This window comes from Erythranthe guttata, chromosome 4, assembly GCF_056151865.1.
Source record: "Erythranthe guttata isolate IM_541 chromosome 4, IM_541, whole genome shotgun sequence".
In the NCBI taxonomy this organism is placed as follows: domain Eukaryota; kingdom Viridiplantae; phylum Streptophyta; class Magnoliopsida; order Lamiales; family Phrymaceae; genus Erythranthe; species Erythranthe guttata.
Genome location: NC_142536.1, coordinates 3,502,730 through 3,521,485, shown reverse-complemented (window position 1 = coordinate 3,521,485; position 18,756 = coordinate 3,502,730). Strand labels below are relative to the sequence as shown.

General features: G+C 37.3%; 3 protein-coding genes across 5 annotated transcripts; 1 reads left to right on the top strand and 2 right to left on the bottom strand.

The window, feature by feature from the left end:
* Positions 1 to 296: 296 nt before the first annotated feature.
* On the bottom strand, positions 297 to 6,712 carry LOC105956145 (abscisic-aldehyde oxidase). Its single transcript, XM_088816475.1, has 10 exons — positions 5,961 to 6,712; positions 3,759 to 5,342; positions 3,400 to 3,659; positions 3,084 to 3,293; positions 2,759 to 2,977; positions 1,711 to 2,676; positions 1,526 to 1,621; positions 1,195 to 1,293; positions 923 to 1,112; positions 297 to 823 (listed from the first exon to the last, which is right to left on the bottom strand). Exons 1-10 carry the CDS (start codon positions 6,127 to 6,129, stop codon positions 603 to 605), a joined length of 4,014 nt encoding a protein of 1,337 aa, XP_088672601.1. The 5' UTR covers positions 6,130 to 6,712; the 3' UTR covers positions 297 to 602.
* Positions 6,713 to 7,700: 988 nt separating this feature from the next.
* Positions 7,701 to 15,558, bottom strand: LOC105969562 (Spc97 / Spc98 family of spindle pole body (SBP) component). 3 transcript variants are annotated; one of them, XR_016030731.1, is made up of 14 exons: positions 15,210 to 15,538; positions 13,973 to 14,644; positions 13,322 to 13,528; positions 12,915 to 13,223; positions 12,307 to 12,428; positions 11,007 to 12,101; positions 10,410 to 10,551; positions 10,177 to 10,336; positions 9,636 to 9,799; positions 9,487 to 9,548; positions 9,134 to 9,199; positions 8,721 to 8,782; positions 8,253 to 8,406; positions 7,701 to 8,047 (listed from the first exon to the last, which is right to left on the bottom strand). XR_016030731.1 is itself a non-coding variant. In XM_012994365.2 (14 exons), exons 1-14 carry the CDS (start codon positions 15,378 to 15,380, stop codon positions 7,871 to 7,873), a joined length of 3,597 nt encoding a protein of 1,198 aa, XP_012849819.2. In that variant the 5' UTR covers positions 15,381 to 15,558; the 3' UTR covers positions 7,701 to 7,870. The 3 variants fall into 3 exon arrangements, 2 of the variants coding, with proteins under 2 accessions (XP_012849819.2, XP_088672603.1); XM_012994365.2 differs by having other exon boundaries at positions 9,134 to 9,233; positions 15,210 to 15,558; XM_088816477.1 differs by having other exon boundaries at positions 9,134 to 9,233; positions 13,647 to 14,644; positions 15,210 to 15,475.
* Positions 15,559 to 16,730: 1,172 nt separating this feature from the next.
* Positions 16,731 to 18,030, top strand: LOC105957414 (HSP20-like chaperones superfamily protein). The gene is made up of 2 exons (XM_012981339.2): positions 16,731 to 17,076; positions 17,286 to 18,030. Exons 1-2 carry the CDS (start codon positions 16,968 to 16,970, stop codon positions 17,939 to 17,941), a joined length of 765 nt encoding a protein of 254 aa, XP_012836793.2. The 5' UTR covers positions 16,731 to 16,967; the 3' UTR covers positions 17,942 to 18,030.
* Positions 18,031 to 18,756: the final 726 nt, after the last annotated feature.

Below are 18,756 nucleotides of genomic sequence, written 5' to 3'. Positions count from 1 at the left end.
ATCACATTGATTATCTGACCTTTTTTCTTGGTTCTGGTTTTGGCAGCAAATCCCAAATACTTTTGTTATGATTTGATATTAATAATTGCTGATTAATGATATTTATTTGGATAAGTTTATAATTGAAATATATTAAATATATTTTTTTAACTCAATATATTAAATATTAGAATTTATAAATAAATATTTATTCACAAATGCCGCTTGTGAAGTTCTATATATTTTAATATTTAAACAATTTTCGTATTGATCCTGGAAAGGATAAATTACTCACCCCTAAGGTAGATAAGGTCAAATTACAAAAAAGCCCATCTTATTTTGGTAATTATAATTTACAACCATCCTTACGAATTTAAATGTTCACCCGTCTGGTGTCAAATATATGCTATTTCGTGTGTCTATTTTGTCCCGTATATGTGGAACAAACATATTACATTTGTCCAAAAAATTAAAAATTATTACAGATGAAATATATATTACATCAAATCGCAAACTCCATTTTCTATAGATCGATTTCTTGCTCTGTTTTATTAATACACCGATACATACCTCGACATATTTTGCGCATCGACAAATTTAGAAAGCAAATAACTCGATATTTATCAACGAGAGAGGTTCGCCTGCAGCTGCAAGTAAGTCTCCACACTATCCAAGCCGCAGAGCTGCTTAACAATCGGCATAGTAGCAGGGACATCCAAGTGAAATGACGAGTCTACCCCTTCCACAGCTCCCCAAGACTTGAGCTGTTTTCTCGCCTCTCTAATGGCAGCTCTTGTCGCACAGTGAACCGATACCGCCAGAAGCAGTGGCGGTTCACCAGAAGCTGCAGAAAATAAATTTATATAGCATAGTTTAAAAGATAATTAAATTGCATTTCACTTTCTCACGAGAAATATTATTTTTGTTAAAAAGACCAAAATACCCTTGGAAGAGAGAACGCGTTTTTGGTGATGTCCACTATTCACGACTTCGACGTTGAATTGTTGTGGGATAGTGTCGATGGTCGGAATCTTGTAGTTCCACGTGCCGTCTGCAATAACCAATCCTTCCGAATTATTTAGGTATTCTTCTTGCATGAAAAATCCGAGTCCTTGTACAAATGCCCCTTCAATCTGCATATTTTCGTGATTACAGTTAAAAAATAACGAGTTCGAAAAAAAATGTACGATAGAAGTAAATTTTAAAGTATTGAACCTGTCCCAAATCGACAGCAGGGTTCATGCTCTGGCCGCAATCGTACAGAATATCGGTTCTCAATATTCTCGTTTCTCCCGTTAGGATATTTATCTCCACCTGGAATTAAATTAGTATATATTATTATATTAGTTATACTCGTCGAATATATAAGTGTAATGTCGAAACGAGTAAAACTCGTCTTATTAAAAGAAAATGGTAGAAGCTGCTCTTTTAAGTAACAAAGGTCGTATCAAGATTTATATTTTCGGTTAATTTTTGGGAAAACAACCGAAAATATTATGCACTAATTAAAAAAAATAGTGTTTACTTAAATGAGATAAATATTTACCTCACTAACTGCAGCACCATAGTTCAGGTACGCACTCGAATCGGACTCCGGCACAAAGTAAGAATTCGCCGCCAAGTTCACACTTTGATAATGTGCCTGCATCCACAAAGTTAATCGCTTAACGAAAAAAAAGTAATATTATTAAAAAAAATCCAAAAAAAAAATATTATTCGAAAAGTATAAACCTGGAGAATCAAAAGATCCCATTTCACAGATCCCATTTCACCGTCCAACTTCTCCTTAAGTGGCGTCAATCTTTCGACCAACAAATTGCAGCAGATTCTCACCGCTTCGCAGCTCGATTCGGAAGTTGTACTCCCGGCAGTAAACCCTCCTTGTACTAAGCTCAAAGTATCCGTCTGTACAACTCGTATTTTCTCGATAATCTCTTCGACTCCGTCGCATTTTATCGAACCGAGCGCATACGCCGCAACTTGTTTGACCTTCGTCCAAAGCCCTTGCCCTAATTCAATCCCACCAACTTCGACAACAATCGAACCATCCCAAAGTACACTCACTTTCCCCGGTGCGGGTCTCACCATCAGTTCGTGCACAATCGGCACTCGTGAAATACCCCGTTTAATCCATTTATTCGAAACATTAAACCCTTCAATCATTTTAATTCTCTCCTCAAAACTCGACGAAATCGCCACTTTATCCCAAATAGAAGGCAGGGTAAACTCGAACAATTCGCCCGATGCTTCCCCGTAAAAAAGCTTCAAGCTTTCGTACGTATGGAGATTCCTATTTCTGACAGAATCGACTTCCATTAATAGCAAAGAAGATACATGCTCGAGTATAGCTTCGGCTATAAACGAACCCTGCACTTCGCCCGGGGCCCGCATGGCAGTTTTGCTCGAAAGATTCGTCTTGCATATTTTTATATCGAAGGATAAAGCTCCAAAATCGTATTTTTTAATCGCGCCGATTATGTTATGTGGCAGTATGGGGCTTATATCAGCTGTAATACCTGCATTCATCAGTATGTCCAGGTGTAAGGCTGTGATCTTCCCGTCGGATTTGAATCCGACGGTGTACGTTATTTTCATCGGGTGCCTTCCTCCAGCAACGATCATGTCCGTTTTACGATCGAGGTATATTCTCACTGGTCTGCGTAGTTTATGAGCTGCAAGAGCACATGCTGTAGCGACCTGGAAAAATCGTACATTTTCTTTTATTACATGAAAATGTAATAACTATAAAAAAATATATATGTAATAAAATCGTACTTACGGGAATTGCTTTGAGTGCTTTTCCACCAAAGCCTCCACCGACTCTTCTCGTAAGAACACGGACATTATTCTCGGGAACACCGAGACAGGTGGCGATTACTCTGTGGGCGAATTCGGGGCACTGAATCGAACTGTAAACCACCATGCAGTTGTCTTCATCTGGAATTGCTAGAGCAGTTTGCGTCTCCATGTAAAAGTAGTACTGCGAACCGAGTCTTATCTGCAATGTCCAAATTCAGAATCAAATAAGTGACTACACACACACACACACACACACACACACACACACACACACACACACACACACACATATATATAGGGGGAACCTCAGCAGAGAGAATGGTGTGATCAGCTTCAGCCATTCCTTTTGCAAAATCGCCGACTTGTTTCGGATACGCAAAAGGAGGAACATCAAAGAAACTCGATTTTTCGACAGCTTCTTCGACAGTTAAAATAGGGGGATCCAACCCTTCTGTATCGTAATCAACCACAGCATTTTTCGCAGCAAAATTAGCACGCTTTTGCGTCTCGGAAACCTAGACGTATAGTTCAAGATTATCAGTTTTACTATATATTGAAAAAGAAAAAAAGAAAAAAAAAAAAAAAAATCAAGAATAGGGTAAGAAGATAGTTGATAATTACCACAAAAGCAATGAGGTGGCCAGGAAATTGAGCGAGACCATCGGCAAATAATGGTTCGGTACCAAACATGGCCATACTTCCGACATTTTTGCCGTCTTTTGGAATATCATTGACAGAGATAACAGAAGAAATTTCAGTCGGTTTGGGGTGAGATTCGAATGAAACGCCTCTCACTCGAGCTAAAGGCTTTGTGCTGTAAATAAATGCTCCATGCAAACAATCAGGCGGCGAAGGAATGTCATCTACGTACACAGCTTCGCCTGCATATTTGTCGAAACAGAAGCAGTAAATTACATTCTAAATAATATGAAAATTCCAAAAAATTAAAAAAAAAACCAAAAAAAAACGGTGTAACGAACCTGATGCTTGGATGGTAGCACCAGATTTGGTAATCGGTTCTCCGACGGGATAATATTCTGTACTAGATTCCACAACCTGTTTTCCATATGAAAGTAACGGCGTATTTCTAATTTCACTACCACGGTTACTTTTATCAGCTCCTTCTGGCAATATTAAACTATTAAGAAATTCAAAAAGAAAACCGACGGCTAAACTCGTCCTGTAAGCACGATACGAAGTGCCTTCATCCGAAACCACATCGCCTTTCACTAATTCAACGGCTTCGTTCAGAACTTCAACACTTAGTGTTTTCCCTTTCAGATATTCCTCAACTTTAGCTGCCCTTTTCGCATGTTTCGTCCCATAAGCACCGAAAGCCAACTTAATAGAATTCACCGAAGCCCCGTTTTCTTCAGACAAAGAAACATCGGCCAAGAACGCAGCGTTTAGATACGGCAAGGCATTTCCAAGTGGCCTTGGCGAAGCGCGGTAGCTTTCAAACAGAAATCTTGAATTAGCTTCGTTTTTTGTTCGTTCGATAAAAGGAATGTGCACGCTCAAAAGCAGATCTGTGGGGCCCAGCGGCGGCCTTTGCAAGAACTCTTCCATCGTAATCTTTTCTTGTTTAGTGGGGCCTGATAATAAGCTGACACTCGACCCCGCAGCGAGAAGTAGTGTAGCGATATCCGAAGGGAAATAATTCCTCTGTGCTATAACCAAATTGCCACCTAGACTAGCCGAGTTTCTGACGAAACCCGAAGCAATCTTCTCCATATGGTCGGCAATCTTTTCGTATATGTCGTTTTTACCCTCTTCTTTCAGATATAATATAGCCTTCGAAATCGACAAAGCCGCTCCGATTTCGACACCCGAGCTACTCTTTTTAACCACCGAAAGTTCGGGTATGTACCTCAGATCGATGTATCTATCGTATACCTCCGTTTCTTTATAATATCCGTTTGCAGTATTGCCAACGACTAGCTTAATCCTCGTACCATTTTCAACTATATCGGAATTCAACAAGTTTTGAAGCCGTTCGATAGTTGCGGGACTGTACCATTTAAGTTGTTCAGAATTCAAAAGCTTCGTCGACTTGTACTTATCTTCGAATCCTTTAGTAAACGGCAAAACGTGATCTTTTTTATTATAGGATGGTAATCGACTAGCTTTGACTTCTCTGGAATCTTGTTTTTTCCAAAAGGAGTTGACCCCTAAATCCTCCAAGTCAACATCCGCAGCGAAGCTTTTGCATGCATCGGCTATAGGCCTATAGCCGGTGCATCGGCAAAGATTCCCCGATATGGATTTTTCGGCTCCGGAAACTGTCAAGGGTTGATCGGTTTTTTCGGAATTAGCGAGTGCGGAGAAAAGTGACATGCACATTCCAGGGGTGCAGAATCCGCATTGGGAAGCGTGAAAACCGGAGAACCTTTTGTGGATCGGATGGAACCCATCTTTGCTGTTTCCGATGCCTTCGCTTGTTGTGATTGAGGAGTTGTTTATGCTGCAGAGGAGTGTGAGGCACGAACTTACGGTGAAGTGTTCGATTTGGTCGAGGGTTGGGTTGTGCTTTGAGAGGAGTACCACACATGCACCACATCCACCTGGAGAGAGATTCGGTTAGTTATTTTCTGGTAATTACTGAAATCAAATTACACAGCAACCACTGGGAAAACTGTACACACACACACACACACACACAGTTGATAAGAAGAAACAATAACAGCTAGCCCTCAAGGATTAGATTAACAGAGATTATGAATCACATAAAGCACACACAGAAATCAAAGAAATTAAATGAGCCCATTTCAAGAATCACACACACATACACACATATCAAAGGATTGGATAAACACAGACAGTGAATCACATAAGCACACACAGTAATCAGATAAGACAGCCCATTTCAAGAATGACAAACTCTCTCTCTCTCTCTCTCTCTCTCTCTCTCTCTCTCTCTCTCTCTCTCTCTCTCTCACACACACACACACACACACACAGCCATCAAGGATTGGATAAACAGAGATTGTGAACCAGGTAAGCACACACAGAAATCAAATAAACGAGCCCATTTCAAGTATCACAAATTCAAACACACACACACACAGAGCCATCAAAGATTGGATAAACAAATATTGGAATCAGATAAGCACAATACAGTAATTCAAGAACCCATTTCAAGAATCACAAAAAAATTAACACAGACGCAAAGAGACAAACACCTTCACCGCAACCAAGCTTGACACTCTTGAAACGAGTGCGGGAGCGCAAGAACTCGAGCAAGGTAGTTGACGGGTCAACGCTTGGGACCTCAAACCTCTCCCCGTTGACCTCAAACACAAGGGAATCATCATCCTTTCCCGCCGCCGCCGCCGCCGCCGCCGCCTCCATTTCTTCTTACTGTTCTTTAAAAGAAAAAAAAAGGAATCTTTGCAGAGTGTGTGCGGCTACTGGCTACTCTATATTCTATACAACATAAAAGTAAACAGAACAAAACAGAAAACTGAATCTCTCGTGTTGGGGATGATGATTACATGCAAATCACCAATCGATGCCATCATTGCTTACACTACTATATATATATAAATCAGCTACCATTTGCTTTCAAGAAGGGTCCACTCTCTCCACTGCAAACCGACTGATGTTTTGCTTTCACACATTCAATCCATATCCGAATTGGGGTTTTTTTTTTTTTTTTAGTTCTGTTCTTTCTTAAACTGTTGATTAAATTATTCAAAAGGGTCTTGAAAGCAGATTTAAATTATTCGTTTTGTTGAATAAAATATTTATTGCTTTAGAGTTTAGAATCTGTGTGCTGTTTTTCTTTTCTTTTCTTTTTTCTAAGTTTGCCATTACTATTACTCTTTTAGTCTTTGAAAAAATTAATTGTAGCCATTGAAATGAGTAGAATAATTAAAAGAATCCCTAAAATCAATAAACATTTATTGTAGTGGTTAAATGAAAAATCTTGACTATTTCATCGATGTGGAAGTGTGGAATTTTTATATGCTTTGTTTAGACTTTAGAGTTTAGGGGGCCTAACTGTGGGACCATTTGAGTTGAAAAATATTGACACTATTGTACTTGCGTTTTAAATTTTAATCAACTCAATAATTAATTAGAGGGTCAATTTACGGAAAAAAACCCCTCTTATTTGGATAATTACATCTACCCCTCAACTATGAATTTTTGCTTACACCTCCACCCTTATGGTGTCAAATTCAATACAAACATCATCTAGATTTCGTGGAATGTGCTCTAGTTTGTACTCGTTTTGTGTAAAAATACAGTTTCTGATGCACCACAATCTGATATATACTAGCCATATGATCATCTTGCTTCAAAATGTAGAGTTCGAATGGGATAAAATGGTTACAAAAGTGATAATGTTTCATATAATCTCGAAGATTCCACTATATTTGAAACCACAAGGGTGGACGTGTAAGAAGATATATAGTTGATGGGGTGGTTGTAATTACCCAAACATAATGAGGGTTTTTTTGTAATTTGACAATACCACATGGGGTTGATTGTAATTTACCCTATTTTAAAATATAAAATTAAAGAAAAATCAAAATTCTAAAGTGCTACTTTTCTTGTAAGACTCGTCAATAAAATGCTACTCATAATTGAAGTACAGGGTTCTTGTTGAAATCTAGTTATCATGTAATAAATAATCCAATTACGTCAAAGAAAACGAATGATAATTAAGGTCAATGCAAATACAAGATTCTTTTAATTATTTAATTAATAATCCCACTATTATAGAGAACAAAATACAGTAGATGACAATTCCTCTTCAACTTGTGCTTCTTGTCAAACAACTCTCTAGGTGGTCACTCTAAATCCACAATTTTATATTATTATTAAATAAATAAAAACAAAATCACCCGCTGGTAATATGCCTGTCGTGCATCTATATTTACATTGTCTCTGATCAAATATGAAAGCACACGATATGAAACATAGACAATCTGGAATTCTTGCAGCAGACAAAGAATACGACAAATCGATGACGGTGGTGCTCCTAATCAGCAATTAGTAGGCGAAAGACTCCGAATTTTTCGACCTAATTAATGGTCCGCCTCAATGTGCCATTTTCGTCTAGCTAGCAAGAGAATAACGCCTATTTTTATGTATAGAAGATACGGTGGCCCATTTGTTTACTCATAACCCCTCCGTAATACTCGTTATAATTAAGATAATCCCAGAAACGAGAAAGACCGAATTCGGCGTGTTTAGGTGACTGGAGATAAAGTAGGTACAGCTCCTCTAGATTCTTGGCAAATGCTCTTCTTATCGTGTCAACCTGCATAACAAGCGAGATATTTTAGTCGTGTTATTACAAGATAGCAGAATCTTGTGCACATGTCAAATTTAGCATGATAATAATACCACATTTGTTAAATAAAAGAAAAGTTATATGCAGCTTAGGTGGACTATATGGATCCGAGCTACAACAATTATGATTTTCAGTTTGCTCTAGTGACTATGAATATGACAATTAAGATGACCTGTGAGATGTCGACTAATCTGTTGGTCGAGTTTTGATCATTGGATCGAGCCCCCAGAATGCTTCCAGTCAAACATGATCGAAAATCCATTGCGCACTGCAGGATGTTCTGGATAATGCCAGCAATAGATCGTGTTTCGTTGGATAAAAAACATCTGCAAGTTACCATCAAGAGTAAATAGAAAAATTATATTTACGAGAGAAATTCCTTGCAGTGAAAAATGAAACCGGTGGGGGGGGGGGGGGGGGGGGGGGCAATATCTTCATGCACCCCATGCAAAAGTGTGTGTGTGTGTCTGTGTTTGAGTGCGTGTCTGTCTCTGTTTGTGTGTGTGTGTGTCTCTGTTTGAGTGTGTGTGTGTGTGTGTCTCTGTTTGAGTGTGTGTGTGTGTGTGTGTCTCTGTTTTTGTGTGTGTGCGTCTATCTGTTTTTGTGTGTGTGTGTGTGTGTGAGAGAGAGAGAGATATACATGTGCAGAGACTCAGTCAAATATGCCATATGCACCGACTCCAGATCCAACATATCTCTGACCTAAAAACACAAGATAAGTTGAAATTGCAGAGTTAAAAAGATTATGTCATATCTTGATTCATGGAAGCATTTTAATCTGTTAATGATAGCATGGGACAAGACTCTATCGGATCAAAGAAAATTCAGAAATAACGACGAGAAAATGTGAAACATCAAAAATTTCATTTTATTGCTCAAAATATTTCTGGAGAATGCATCTCCCTAGTTGCTTTGAAGGGCTTTTATGTTGGTGAATATTATTTTTACAGTAAAAGTTTCATTAAGGAAGAGAGATTACAAAAAATAGAACAAAAAGTCCTGAAAATACATGGATAAGTTAATTAAACTGCTCGAGTCTCTCTCTGTAATTACCTTGTGCTTAAGAGAGTGTAGAAACCTGTACCAGGATACTTGGGATAATTGTGATTGTATGTATTGCTGCAATGCAGACACGAAATGGTTAACCTTGTGCCTGCAATGAAAGAAGGCAAAAAAATCAGAAGATGGAATCACGAGGGTTCAGCTGCTGAAGCATAAGGAATCCATCCAATTTACTTAATAAGTAGCAAAATCAAAGATATAGATCATCTTTTGTAACATAATTTAGCAATCCTCACCAAAAGGACGCGGCTCAGGATAAATAAATAAATAAATTCAACATAGGGCATAAAGTAATTCAACATAGGGCATAAAACCGCAAACTAGTTGAACTTTATAAAGGGTACCTTGTTTCAGTTAATAATGAAATTTGGCGAACTTCTCCTTTGTGTTGCTCCAAGCGATAACCCTGCTTGTTGAACCATGTCAATTGAACAGATGCACGTAAATACAAGTATGTAATAGTATGAAATATAGGTCATTTTTAGATAAGTACCTTAAAAAAGCACCAAGCGTCATTCAATGAGAAAACAGCGAGCTTGACTTGTATTAAAAAATTAAATATCTTGGAATATATTTTCAATGCAGCAGGAGTAAGAACTATACTGACTGGCCAATCGATTCGGTAGCCCAATCCCAGAAAATCAAAGGAGTGGATTCCTGCCAAATGAGAGAAGATCTATCAAGAGATGAAATAAGCTACAGGGAAAACCAGATTAGTTAAAGAGTATATGCCCAGAGGATGTCTGAGTTAGAAAGTTTTTTTCTTCAATTTATCTCGTGATTTTGATATTGACAAAATAACTTTCTTATTACAACTTTCCATTTCAAGAGCAATAGCTGTCCCTATATATGTAGAGCTCGAATTTTTTCTTCCATAATCTCCCCAGGCCCCAAGTTTTATAAAATTTTAGCTCTTCAATTTCAAAATTATGTTATTTTCTATGCATGAAATATGAAAATTCACAGGCCAAATTTCCCGGGGCCATGACATTGCTGAAATATTTTCCTTCTAGAGTATCGAAATGCAAATGTACCAATGGCAGAAGCTGAAAACTGTCTGGTGTAATCTTCTTCCAGATACACATACAGCCGATCCTTATTAGGGTCTCCTTCACATGAAGACCTCTGGACCGCCAGCTCAAGAACCCCTTGGATCTCTGGGATCCTCTTATCCAGTTCATTGACATGCCATTTCTGGTTTGACAAGTAAAACTCAGCAAGAGAACTAAATGAATAGAATCAGATTAATAACTGAAAAATAACATACATGACGCCAAAGAGACATGATAAATAAATCGGCCCAGTCTGCTACTTCCATGAAATGATAACACCGCAGCGACTGCAAATGTTCTTGCAACTTGAATCCTTCTATAAGCAACTTGATGGTCAGCTTGCTTATATAACTGTATCTAATTATATGTTTTAAGGAAAAGACTAGCAGAATTGCTTGAAAACAAGTGCGAGGCCTTGACCCAATACTACTTATTAGATCAAATGTTTTGTAGTAGAAGAATGGGAGAAAGGTAATATGCATATTATCTTAGGAGAAAGCTTGGTAGACTGTAGACAGCTGAAAACCCAATAAAACATCAAAAAATGACGTGATAACTGCTGTCTCAGTATATGTTGTTTTAGATGGTGAGGGAAAACCAAATGGAAAAGATTGCCAACAAAGCCACAAAAGTCAAGGAATCGACACTAGACATCTCTGCTTTAAATCGTAAAAAAACTATAGGCAGGGTAATTTATATTCATTATAGCTTCTGTGAGGCACTCAAAAGGACCCTGTGAAATACTAGATATAGCTTATATTTCCAGAATATGATATATAAATAAATAAAACAAAATGTTAATGTAAGGATACTGAAGTAAAATCTCATCCGACACACATTTTTTTATCACAAAATCCAGCGGCATATCTGCTCCAGCCACTGATTTAGTCTCGTGATCTTGTACGGATCTCTTGACAAACTTTCCAGGTCTACCAAGCACAGACTCCCAAGCACTGCCACCGTATATATTTGGAAGCGGTAAGTGTTCTTCATCGTCATCCTTTTTATTGGAAGGTGAACTAACATTACACAATTTGGCCTCGTTCTCTATGATAGCATCATTCTGGTTTTCTATATCGAGGTAATTACTAGTATCAATACCAGTAGCATGAGTTTCGGTTATAACAGAAGCTTCATTCCCAAATCTAGGTCCATGATCGCCTGCTAATTTGACTGCATATGTTTTCACTGGATCTTTTACAGAAGTAAAGTCAAAGTGGGAACCAGAATGATTTGCATGCCCCCTTTCTCCAAGAACAGTCTTCCGACTGAAAAAAGAACTTCTGTTCAGAGTTGGGTTCATACTGAAAAACGTAGACTCATATTTTGGCTTTGAAAAATGAAAAGTAGACAATGTCGAGGATGCACGGGTTTGAAGCTGATGCTGATCTTTGTTGCTGCCACTAACCTTGAAGGCATTTTCTGAGATGTCTAAGTCAGTTTTAAGCAATCCATAGTATCGCATGCTTAGCTCCAATTCACAATCAGGTGAATGCAACCATGTATTGTGGTTTCCCCTGCCAATATGAAATAGATCGTGCTCACTACTTGAAACCTGAGTTTCAGGAGTTTGGGATTGCTCACTACTCATAATGTATGAATTCTTCTGAGAAGGATACGTAGAGTAACTAGATTTCCGGTTTATTCTAGATGGAAAATCTTTCACAGAGCAGGAAGTCTCACTTTGGTCGAGATTTCGCACTCTATTGTCAGTGGATAAACTCAAGGAGAAATCCAAAGCAGATAAATAGTTTGGCTCCACACTCGCAGATGCAAAAATCAGATCAGCCTCATCTTGCTCCTCGGAGCTTTCAGAAAATGAGCACTCGGATGACTCTACGAGATCTTCATCATCTGGGTACTCATGTATAATACTCGATACCTCAGTATCCACCATAGCCCCCGGCCTATTAATCGGTAGAGAATTGTTTAATATTAATGGCAATAAGAGTGAAAAAACTAACAAGAGCAATGATACCAAGAGCAGAATGCATGGTTGAGAAAAAAGAATAGGCTTTTTGAGACACTAACTGAACCTTAGAGGTTGTTTGTGACCATATCAAAGAGACACTACAGTAAATTCAAAAGGATGGGGAGAGAGGGATAACTCACATATTTTGATTTCTTTTATCAAATATAGGTGGATCCAAGCTTTCATCGGCATCAGAACAAGTTTGGCGGTTCAGGTTTTCTGTGAGGTTATTCACAACTCTCAATTGATCACTTTGAGAAGCCTGAAAACAGATTTTTGTGCCAAAAGCATATTAAGTCGAACAAAGTACAACTGTTGGAATAACAAATACGATAAATGGCAGTGAACTTTTCACCATATGCAACAAGCCATCATGTTTTAAAAGATCGAGAAATTTACCCACCAAATTTCACAGGCATATCAAAATCAACATCTCAAGTTGGATAAAATCAGAGGAACCAAGAATTTTTTTAATCACAAAGAGATAAAAATGCCTAGAAACTCAGTGTGTCAATTGTCAAAGATCACTTAGTGCCTCATGTATTCCTCAATATGAAATTACAATCTCAAAATCAATAACCGAGCAGGGTAAGAACTGCTCTGTCATTGATTTATGCATACATAAAGATAGACCTGCATGGGAATGCAATATGACATGGACTTCATAAAGCAACCATTCTAAAAGCAGGGGTTACTGCAGAAACTACAAAATGAAAACGGAAAACAGAGCGCCAAACAAGCATTTTACCTGTTGAAAACTAAAATCAAACTTAGTTATAATGGTTTCAATTTTATCCAGCATTTGTTGGTAATAACCAGCTCTCACAAGTGACATTGTTTTGATAGTTCCTTTGTCAAACGTGAATGGAAATGCAAACCATGGATATTCATTGGACAAGCCAACCAAGCTGGGAAGGATCTCTTCATGAGTATGACATGTACCAACATGATTAGACAGATCAAGCAACTTCATTATCACTTGAAGCTGCTGACCAGTTCTACAAAGTGGAATTAGGCATTCTTCCAGAAAACAGGGTAAAGCAGCTCCATCTCGTACCTGGGATAAATTAATCCATGTGATCAAACATGCTCTAGAGGAAAAGAAAGTAGCATCACTTTAGTATCTCCAGATCTATAGCACATAGGTAGAATTACCCTAATGGTGGGCAAAGGCAAGCCAGAGGCAATTCCGGTGTCACCCGATGCATGAATGGAAAGATCGCTGACGCATTCCACGACAAATTCATGGTAAGGGTCATTAATTGAGCCATCAAAAATCCATGACCTAATAAAATCACAATATGGTTCGTAGGACTGAAGAAAGAGGAACTTGAGGAGGGCACAATGGTCTGGATCAGCAACCTAAAAGAATCAAAGATGAAATTCTATTAGACAACATGAATAACTTAGAAAAGATGTATATTTAATCTTTCACGAGTACCATTAAAAGAAAAATACATGCAAAATTATCCAATGTTACCTCAATGCAATTAATCATGGCTCCTATACAATTACATGCTCCTATCATGTTTGAACTCATTTCGACAAACACAGTGCAAGGGTGTAGGCATCATGGCATCAAATTGTACGTCCAATTAAAGAGATATCAGAGTTGACAAAGTTTACCAGAGCTAGTAGTACTCAGAACTTCAGGATAAAACAATGAGAACAATATTTACCAAAAATGTGAAGTGTTACTCTGGTGTGAAGAACATCAGAAGAAGAGATTGATAAGTGAGTCAATAACTACATACACCAGCTTAACCACACGTGAACTATGAAATAAAGCAGCTTGGACAGGCTGACCTTTAGCTGAGCATATAGAAATGAGAGTAAAGCGCCACTTGCTGGGAAAGCCCTGAACTCTAAATCTGCTTTGGTCCTCAAGTCTTCTAAAGATACAGGAAAGCCAACAGTCAGATGATTAACATTGCAGATATTTCCAAGGGCTTCAATTTGTGTCCTCAATCCCGTTGTGTGAAGGTAAAGCTCCAACAACGTGATTTCTGAATTCCCAATACTAGTAAGACAACCTCCATTGTTAGTCTTCAAGAAACGCCTCAACCGAACGGATGTGGATAATGTATTAAGCGCAGATATATAACCATCTAAGACCTTTGCCACAGAAATCGCAAATGCCTGATTGATCAGTGTGAGATTATTAGGGGGACAATTTCCACCTTCGCATGAATCATTTTTCCGGTTTTCCTCAAGCTCTCTCAGTCCACCACAATCTGGAGTTGTGAAGTAGTTGACAAATCTACGGAGTAGGAAAATTATGCAACCAAACTGGCCAATAGAAGTAAGTAGATTTCCTAGAACAACAGTGCTTGAACATCGTGTCCATAAACTTGGAATTCGATGAGAAGTTCTGTCTGCTGAACTGTAACAAAGTAATGCTGACAGCTTTTCAATAGAAATCAAAGCCGATTCCACTCCTTGGAGAGCATTCATCGCCAATCTCACCAAACTGGGCTCCTAATAGAAAGATAAACGAAATAAATGCCATGAAACATAAAAGTGCAAGAACAAGAATTTGAGAAACATAAAAGTGCATACATCTCCAGTGACATTTCGCATTTCCTGCATTGCACTTGTAGTCTAATGAACAGGGTATATTCCCTGGATTGATTCTTCAAGTGAGACAATTCCGATGCTTAGACAAATGTACAACTATCAAAAAGTTTTCATATGCATGAGCAGGCTCTAATTGTGTGCATTCGGTCAACATATATCGAGGGGCAGAGCCACATTATCTTGCGTAACTTTGATTACCAACTCAAGTACCAAAATACATGCATACGGATAGATTTGATAACCTTGGTTTAAACTTATGAATCATTAAAAACTAAGGCAAAGTCTGAACTAAAAGTTTCAGTTTCCAAGTTCATGACTCGAATTAAAATAAATATATAATCCATAACCTAACTTAACACTCCATCAGTATGAAACCAAATAACCCTTTTCTTTCTGTATAAAATTGTATGCATAAAGAAATTCACAAGTGTTGGTAATTACACAGTTGGAGAAAGAGATGAATTACAGAGATAGCGGAAGTAGTGTAGGGAGCAGGGGAAGAGTGAGACGGAGGGTGAGACGACGCGCCGGCTTGGGAGGGAAGGGAGTCCCACGATCTGGGTGGGACCCATGGGTCATCGAGCTTGAGCTTCTCGAACAAAGAATCCATTACGGAAATCGACGAACCCACCGCCATGAGGATGATACACCGCCGCTGCTGACGGCGGCAGACTACCCGGAGTAACAGTGAAGACGAAAATGGGAAAGAGGGAAAATTAAAAATTGAAAATTGAAAATTGAAATTGGGCTACATTACAATTTACAGCGATTTCATTTCTGCTACTTTTTTCTTTTATGTAATTAAACTGATTAATAACTTACAGAAATTACAAATTGGCCCCATTTATTAGTATATACTATATACTATAGGGCTAAATACACTTTGCACCCCTGAAGTATAGCTCATGTAACACTTACCCCCTTAAAGTATCATTTGTAACACTTACCCCCTCAACATCAATTATTTTATACTTTAAAATTTAAAAAATAATAAACATAACAATCTAATAATTAACTGTTCATAGAAAATTGAAAAGTAACTAAAATTAATTATTGAAAAAAAAATTAAAAAGTAATATATATTAGATAATAATGAATGAAAATATATTTAAATAATTAATAAACTAAAATAAATTTAAATACTTAATATTTTTATTAGTTATGTATTTATTTTTTTAAAATTTATCGATAGAGTATTTTGATTAATTGGTCCAACAACAATTAGATGTTATTTACGAAAAAGTATCCAACGCAAGATAATAGTTTCAAATTTTAAAATATTGTATTTTTAACAGATATTTTTAGTTGTATAATTTAATTATTCTTTTAGTTATTCCTTTCAATAAAATAATTTTTTAAGGTATTAAAATTCAAAAATACAAATTAAATTGTGCTTGAGGGGGTAAGTGTTACAAATGATACTTTAAGGGGGTAAGTGTTACAGAGGGTATAATTTAGGGGTGCAAACTGTATTTAACCCTATACTATATAGACATTATATATTGAATAGTAATATATATTTATTAGCATAATTAAAGTGATTTTTCTAAATAAATAAAAAAGCATAATTAAAGTGATGGTATTTGTTTTATCATAAACATAGTGCTTAGGCAATTAGATGGTCGAATTTCCTTTGAAGGTGTCGTTAGATAGAACATTTTTAGTAACTACATTCGGGACTAATCGCATCGATATAATAATAGCTATTAATTTGATTGAATAGTAGCATCTAATTGCGATCTTCATCTTTTATTACGAAGCTTGAGTTAAGTCAACTTACGTCGGTTGAACGTGTAATCACGGGTTTCATAAACCAAATTCCAAAACCATGATTTAGGCAAATTCTTCAAAAAGAATGATGCTTTTGTTCTTTGCCTACGGATGAAGCTATAAAACTATAATTTAAAAATTAATTAATTAATAAATAAATAAATGTATAAAAAGAATTATAAAAAAAAAGGCTAAAATCTTGAATTTCCAAGGAGAAGTAACCTTGTTGAAACAACCAAGAAAGATTCAAAAATGCCATAGAAATAAAGGTATATTTATTCCCAAAGAAAGGTAATATATAATACTAATCAAACATCTTGGTTTTGCATCTATATATCTATATGTATATATATACATACAAAAAACATTACATATTAATCAATCTCAAGCATCATAGTTTCTTCCTCATTCATCAAAGCAGAACAAATATCACAGAAAACAGATTATATAAAAGATGGATGCAAAGATAGGAGCTGCAGCAACTCACGTGACGAATAATTTCGAACCATCGTTCGATTGGGTACGTGAGGAAGAATGCGACACCCTCCTCATATATCTTCCCGGTACGTGTATATACACGTGACGACCCTACATTTAATTTAAAACCATACTATATATCACAATCACAAGAAAAAGAATATGAAAATATTGTGATGACTCGAGATATATCACGAAACTAACGCATATTTGAAGTTTGTGTTTACATTCGATATATTGTATGTATGTATATGTCTATATGTAGGGCAAAAAAGTAATTGCATTAATTCGACAGGGTTCACAAAAGAGCAGCTAAGAGTTCAACTAACAAGAACAAGAATCTTGAAAATCAGTGGGGCAAGGCCATTGGGTGATAACAAGTGGAGCAGTTTTCATAAGGATTTCAACGTGTCGGAAAATTGCGACACGAACAAAATCACCGCAAAATTCGAAGATGGCATACTCTACGTAAGGCAGCCGAAAGTGATCGTTCCGGCAGGGGATAAAGAAGCGAAGAAAATCCCGCCACCACCGGAAAAAACTACTACTCTTCCACAAATATCGCAGCTGCCGGCGGTGGCAGAGCATTCTCCGCCGCCCCCAAAGGTTGATCAACAACAAGAAACCGTCGCAACCCCACATGAAGATTTTCCGGAAAAGTTGGATCGGGATAATAAAGATAATGTAATAAAGCCCGCGAATGAAGGAGAGAGAAGCCGCAGCGAAAACGCAAGTGCCAAGAAAGACGAGAGGAAGTATGCGCCAGAGAAAAACGGCAAACACGGAAAAATAATTTCGGGGAATAACATCGGTGCTGAGGTGGCGAGCCCGGCGGCGAAGTTGAAGAAGGTGAGGGAGAGGAGTATGATGGTTATGGCTGTTCTATTTGCCTTTGCATTTGGCATGATTGTGAGCAATCTGGGGTGGTTTACCAGAAAAACAGACAACTGATCAAGATTGTGTGATCATGTGTGTGTGTACTTTATGTCTAACTGATTGAAGTAATAAACGGAAAATAAGATATCCTAAGTATTATGTTACATGTGCAACGAGATTAACGGTTTGGTAATTGATGAATCTTAATAATAATAATAATAAAAAAAAAAAAAAAACCCCAAATTACAGACACCTCTTTATGGTCAAATTACGAAGTTTTGTCTAGGTAATTACTGCCATCCCTTAATTATGTAATATCTTACGAAAAAATCCCTCCAGAGGTAAATTTATGGATATTAAATTAGTAAAACCGAACCAAAATTTCGGTACGCCGACATTTTTTATCGTATAGCAAACTGAATATACGGTTTGGTCCGGTAAATAACCGAATTACATAAATTTTATGTAAAAATATTTAAAAGGAGGGGGTTGGTTGTAATTATCTACGCAAGATGGGTTTTTTCGTAATTTGACCATACTTCAGGAGGTAACCGTAATTTACACTTATTTTAATAAAAGGTCCACTACACCTACGGCCTCGTTTGGTTAAGGAGATTAACCATGGTTAACTAAATAACTGGACATTCTTTGACGTTTGATCAACCTAGTTATTTTCCCTTCCGGTGACCGATAAAACAATTGGAGTCTCGTCAAATCATTTAATCTTATTTTGATTAATCTTATCATGACCACTAGACGAGACCTTATTCGAACGTCCAGGAAAAGTTAGTCGGCCGTAGGGGTGTTTTAGTCATTTTAGCAGGATCACAGGACCATCAAAGCTAAATGTGCTCGTTACAACTTGCACTAGCACCCATTATTATGTACAT

What these genes read in the sequence shown, in the direction of transcription:
- LOC105956145 (XM_088816475.1), bottom strand. Translation starts at nt 6,129, where the DNA reads ATGGAGGCGGCGGCGGCGGCGGCGGCGGCGGGAAAGGATGATGATTCC. An exon ending in GCCACCTCATTGCTTTTGTG is followed by an intron (nt 3,294 to 3,399) that starts GTAATTATCAAC and finishes CTATACGTCTAG; the next exon opens with GTTTCCGAGACGCAAAAGCG. An exon ending in AAGCACTCAAAGCAATTCCC is followed by an intron (nt 2,677 to 2,758) that starts GTAAGTACGATT and finishes CGATTTTTCCAG; the next exon opens with GTCGCTACAGCATGTGCTCT.
- LOC105969562 (XM_012994365.2), bottom strand. Translation starts at nt 15,380, where the DNA reads ATGGCGGTGGGTTCGTCGATTTCCGTAATGGATTCTTTGTTCGAGAAG. An exon ending in GATAAAAGAAATCAAAATAT is followed by an intron (nt 12,102 to 12,306) that starts GTGAGTTATCCC and finishes ACCGATTAATAG; the next exon opens with GCCGGGGGCTATGGTGGATA. An exon ending in GATTAGTCGACATCTCACAG is followed by an intron (nt 8,048 to 8,252) that starts GTCATCTTAATT and finishes CTTGTTATGCAG; the next exon opens with GTTGACACGATAAGAAGAGC.
- LOC105957414 (XM_012981339.2), top strand. Translation starts at nt 16,968, where the DNA reads ATGGATGCAAAGATAGGAGCTGCAGCAACTCACGTGACGAATAATTTC. An exon ending in CCTCCTCATATATCTTCCCG is followed by an intron (nt 17,077 to 17,285) that starts GTACGTGTATAT and finishes TTAATTCGACAG; the next exon opens with GGTTCACAAAAGAGCAGCTA.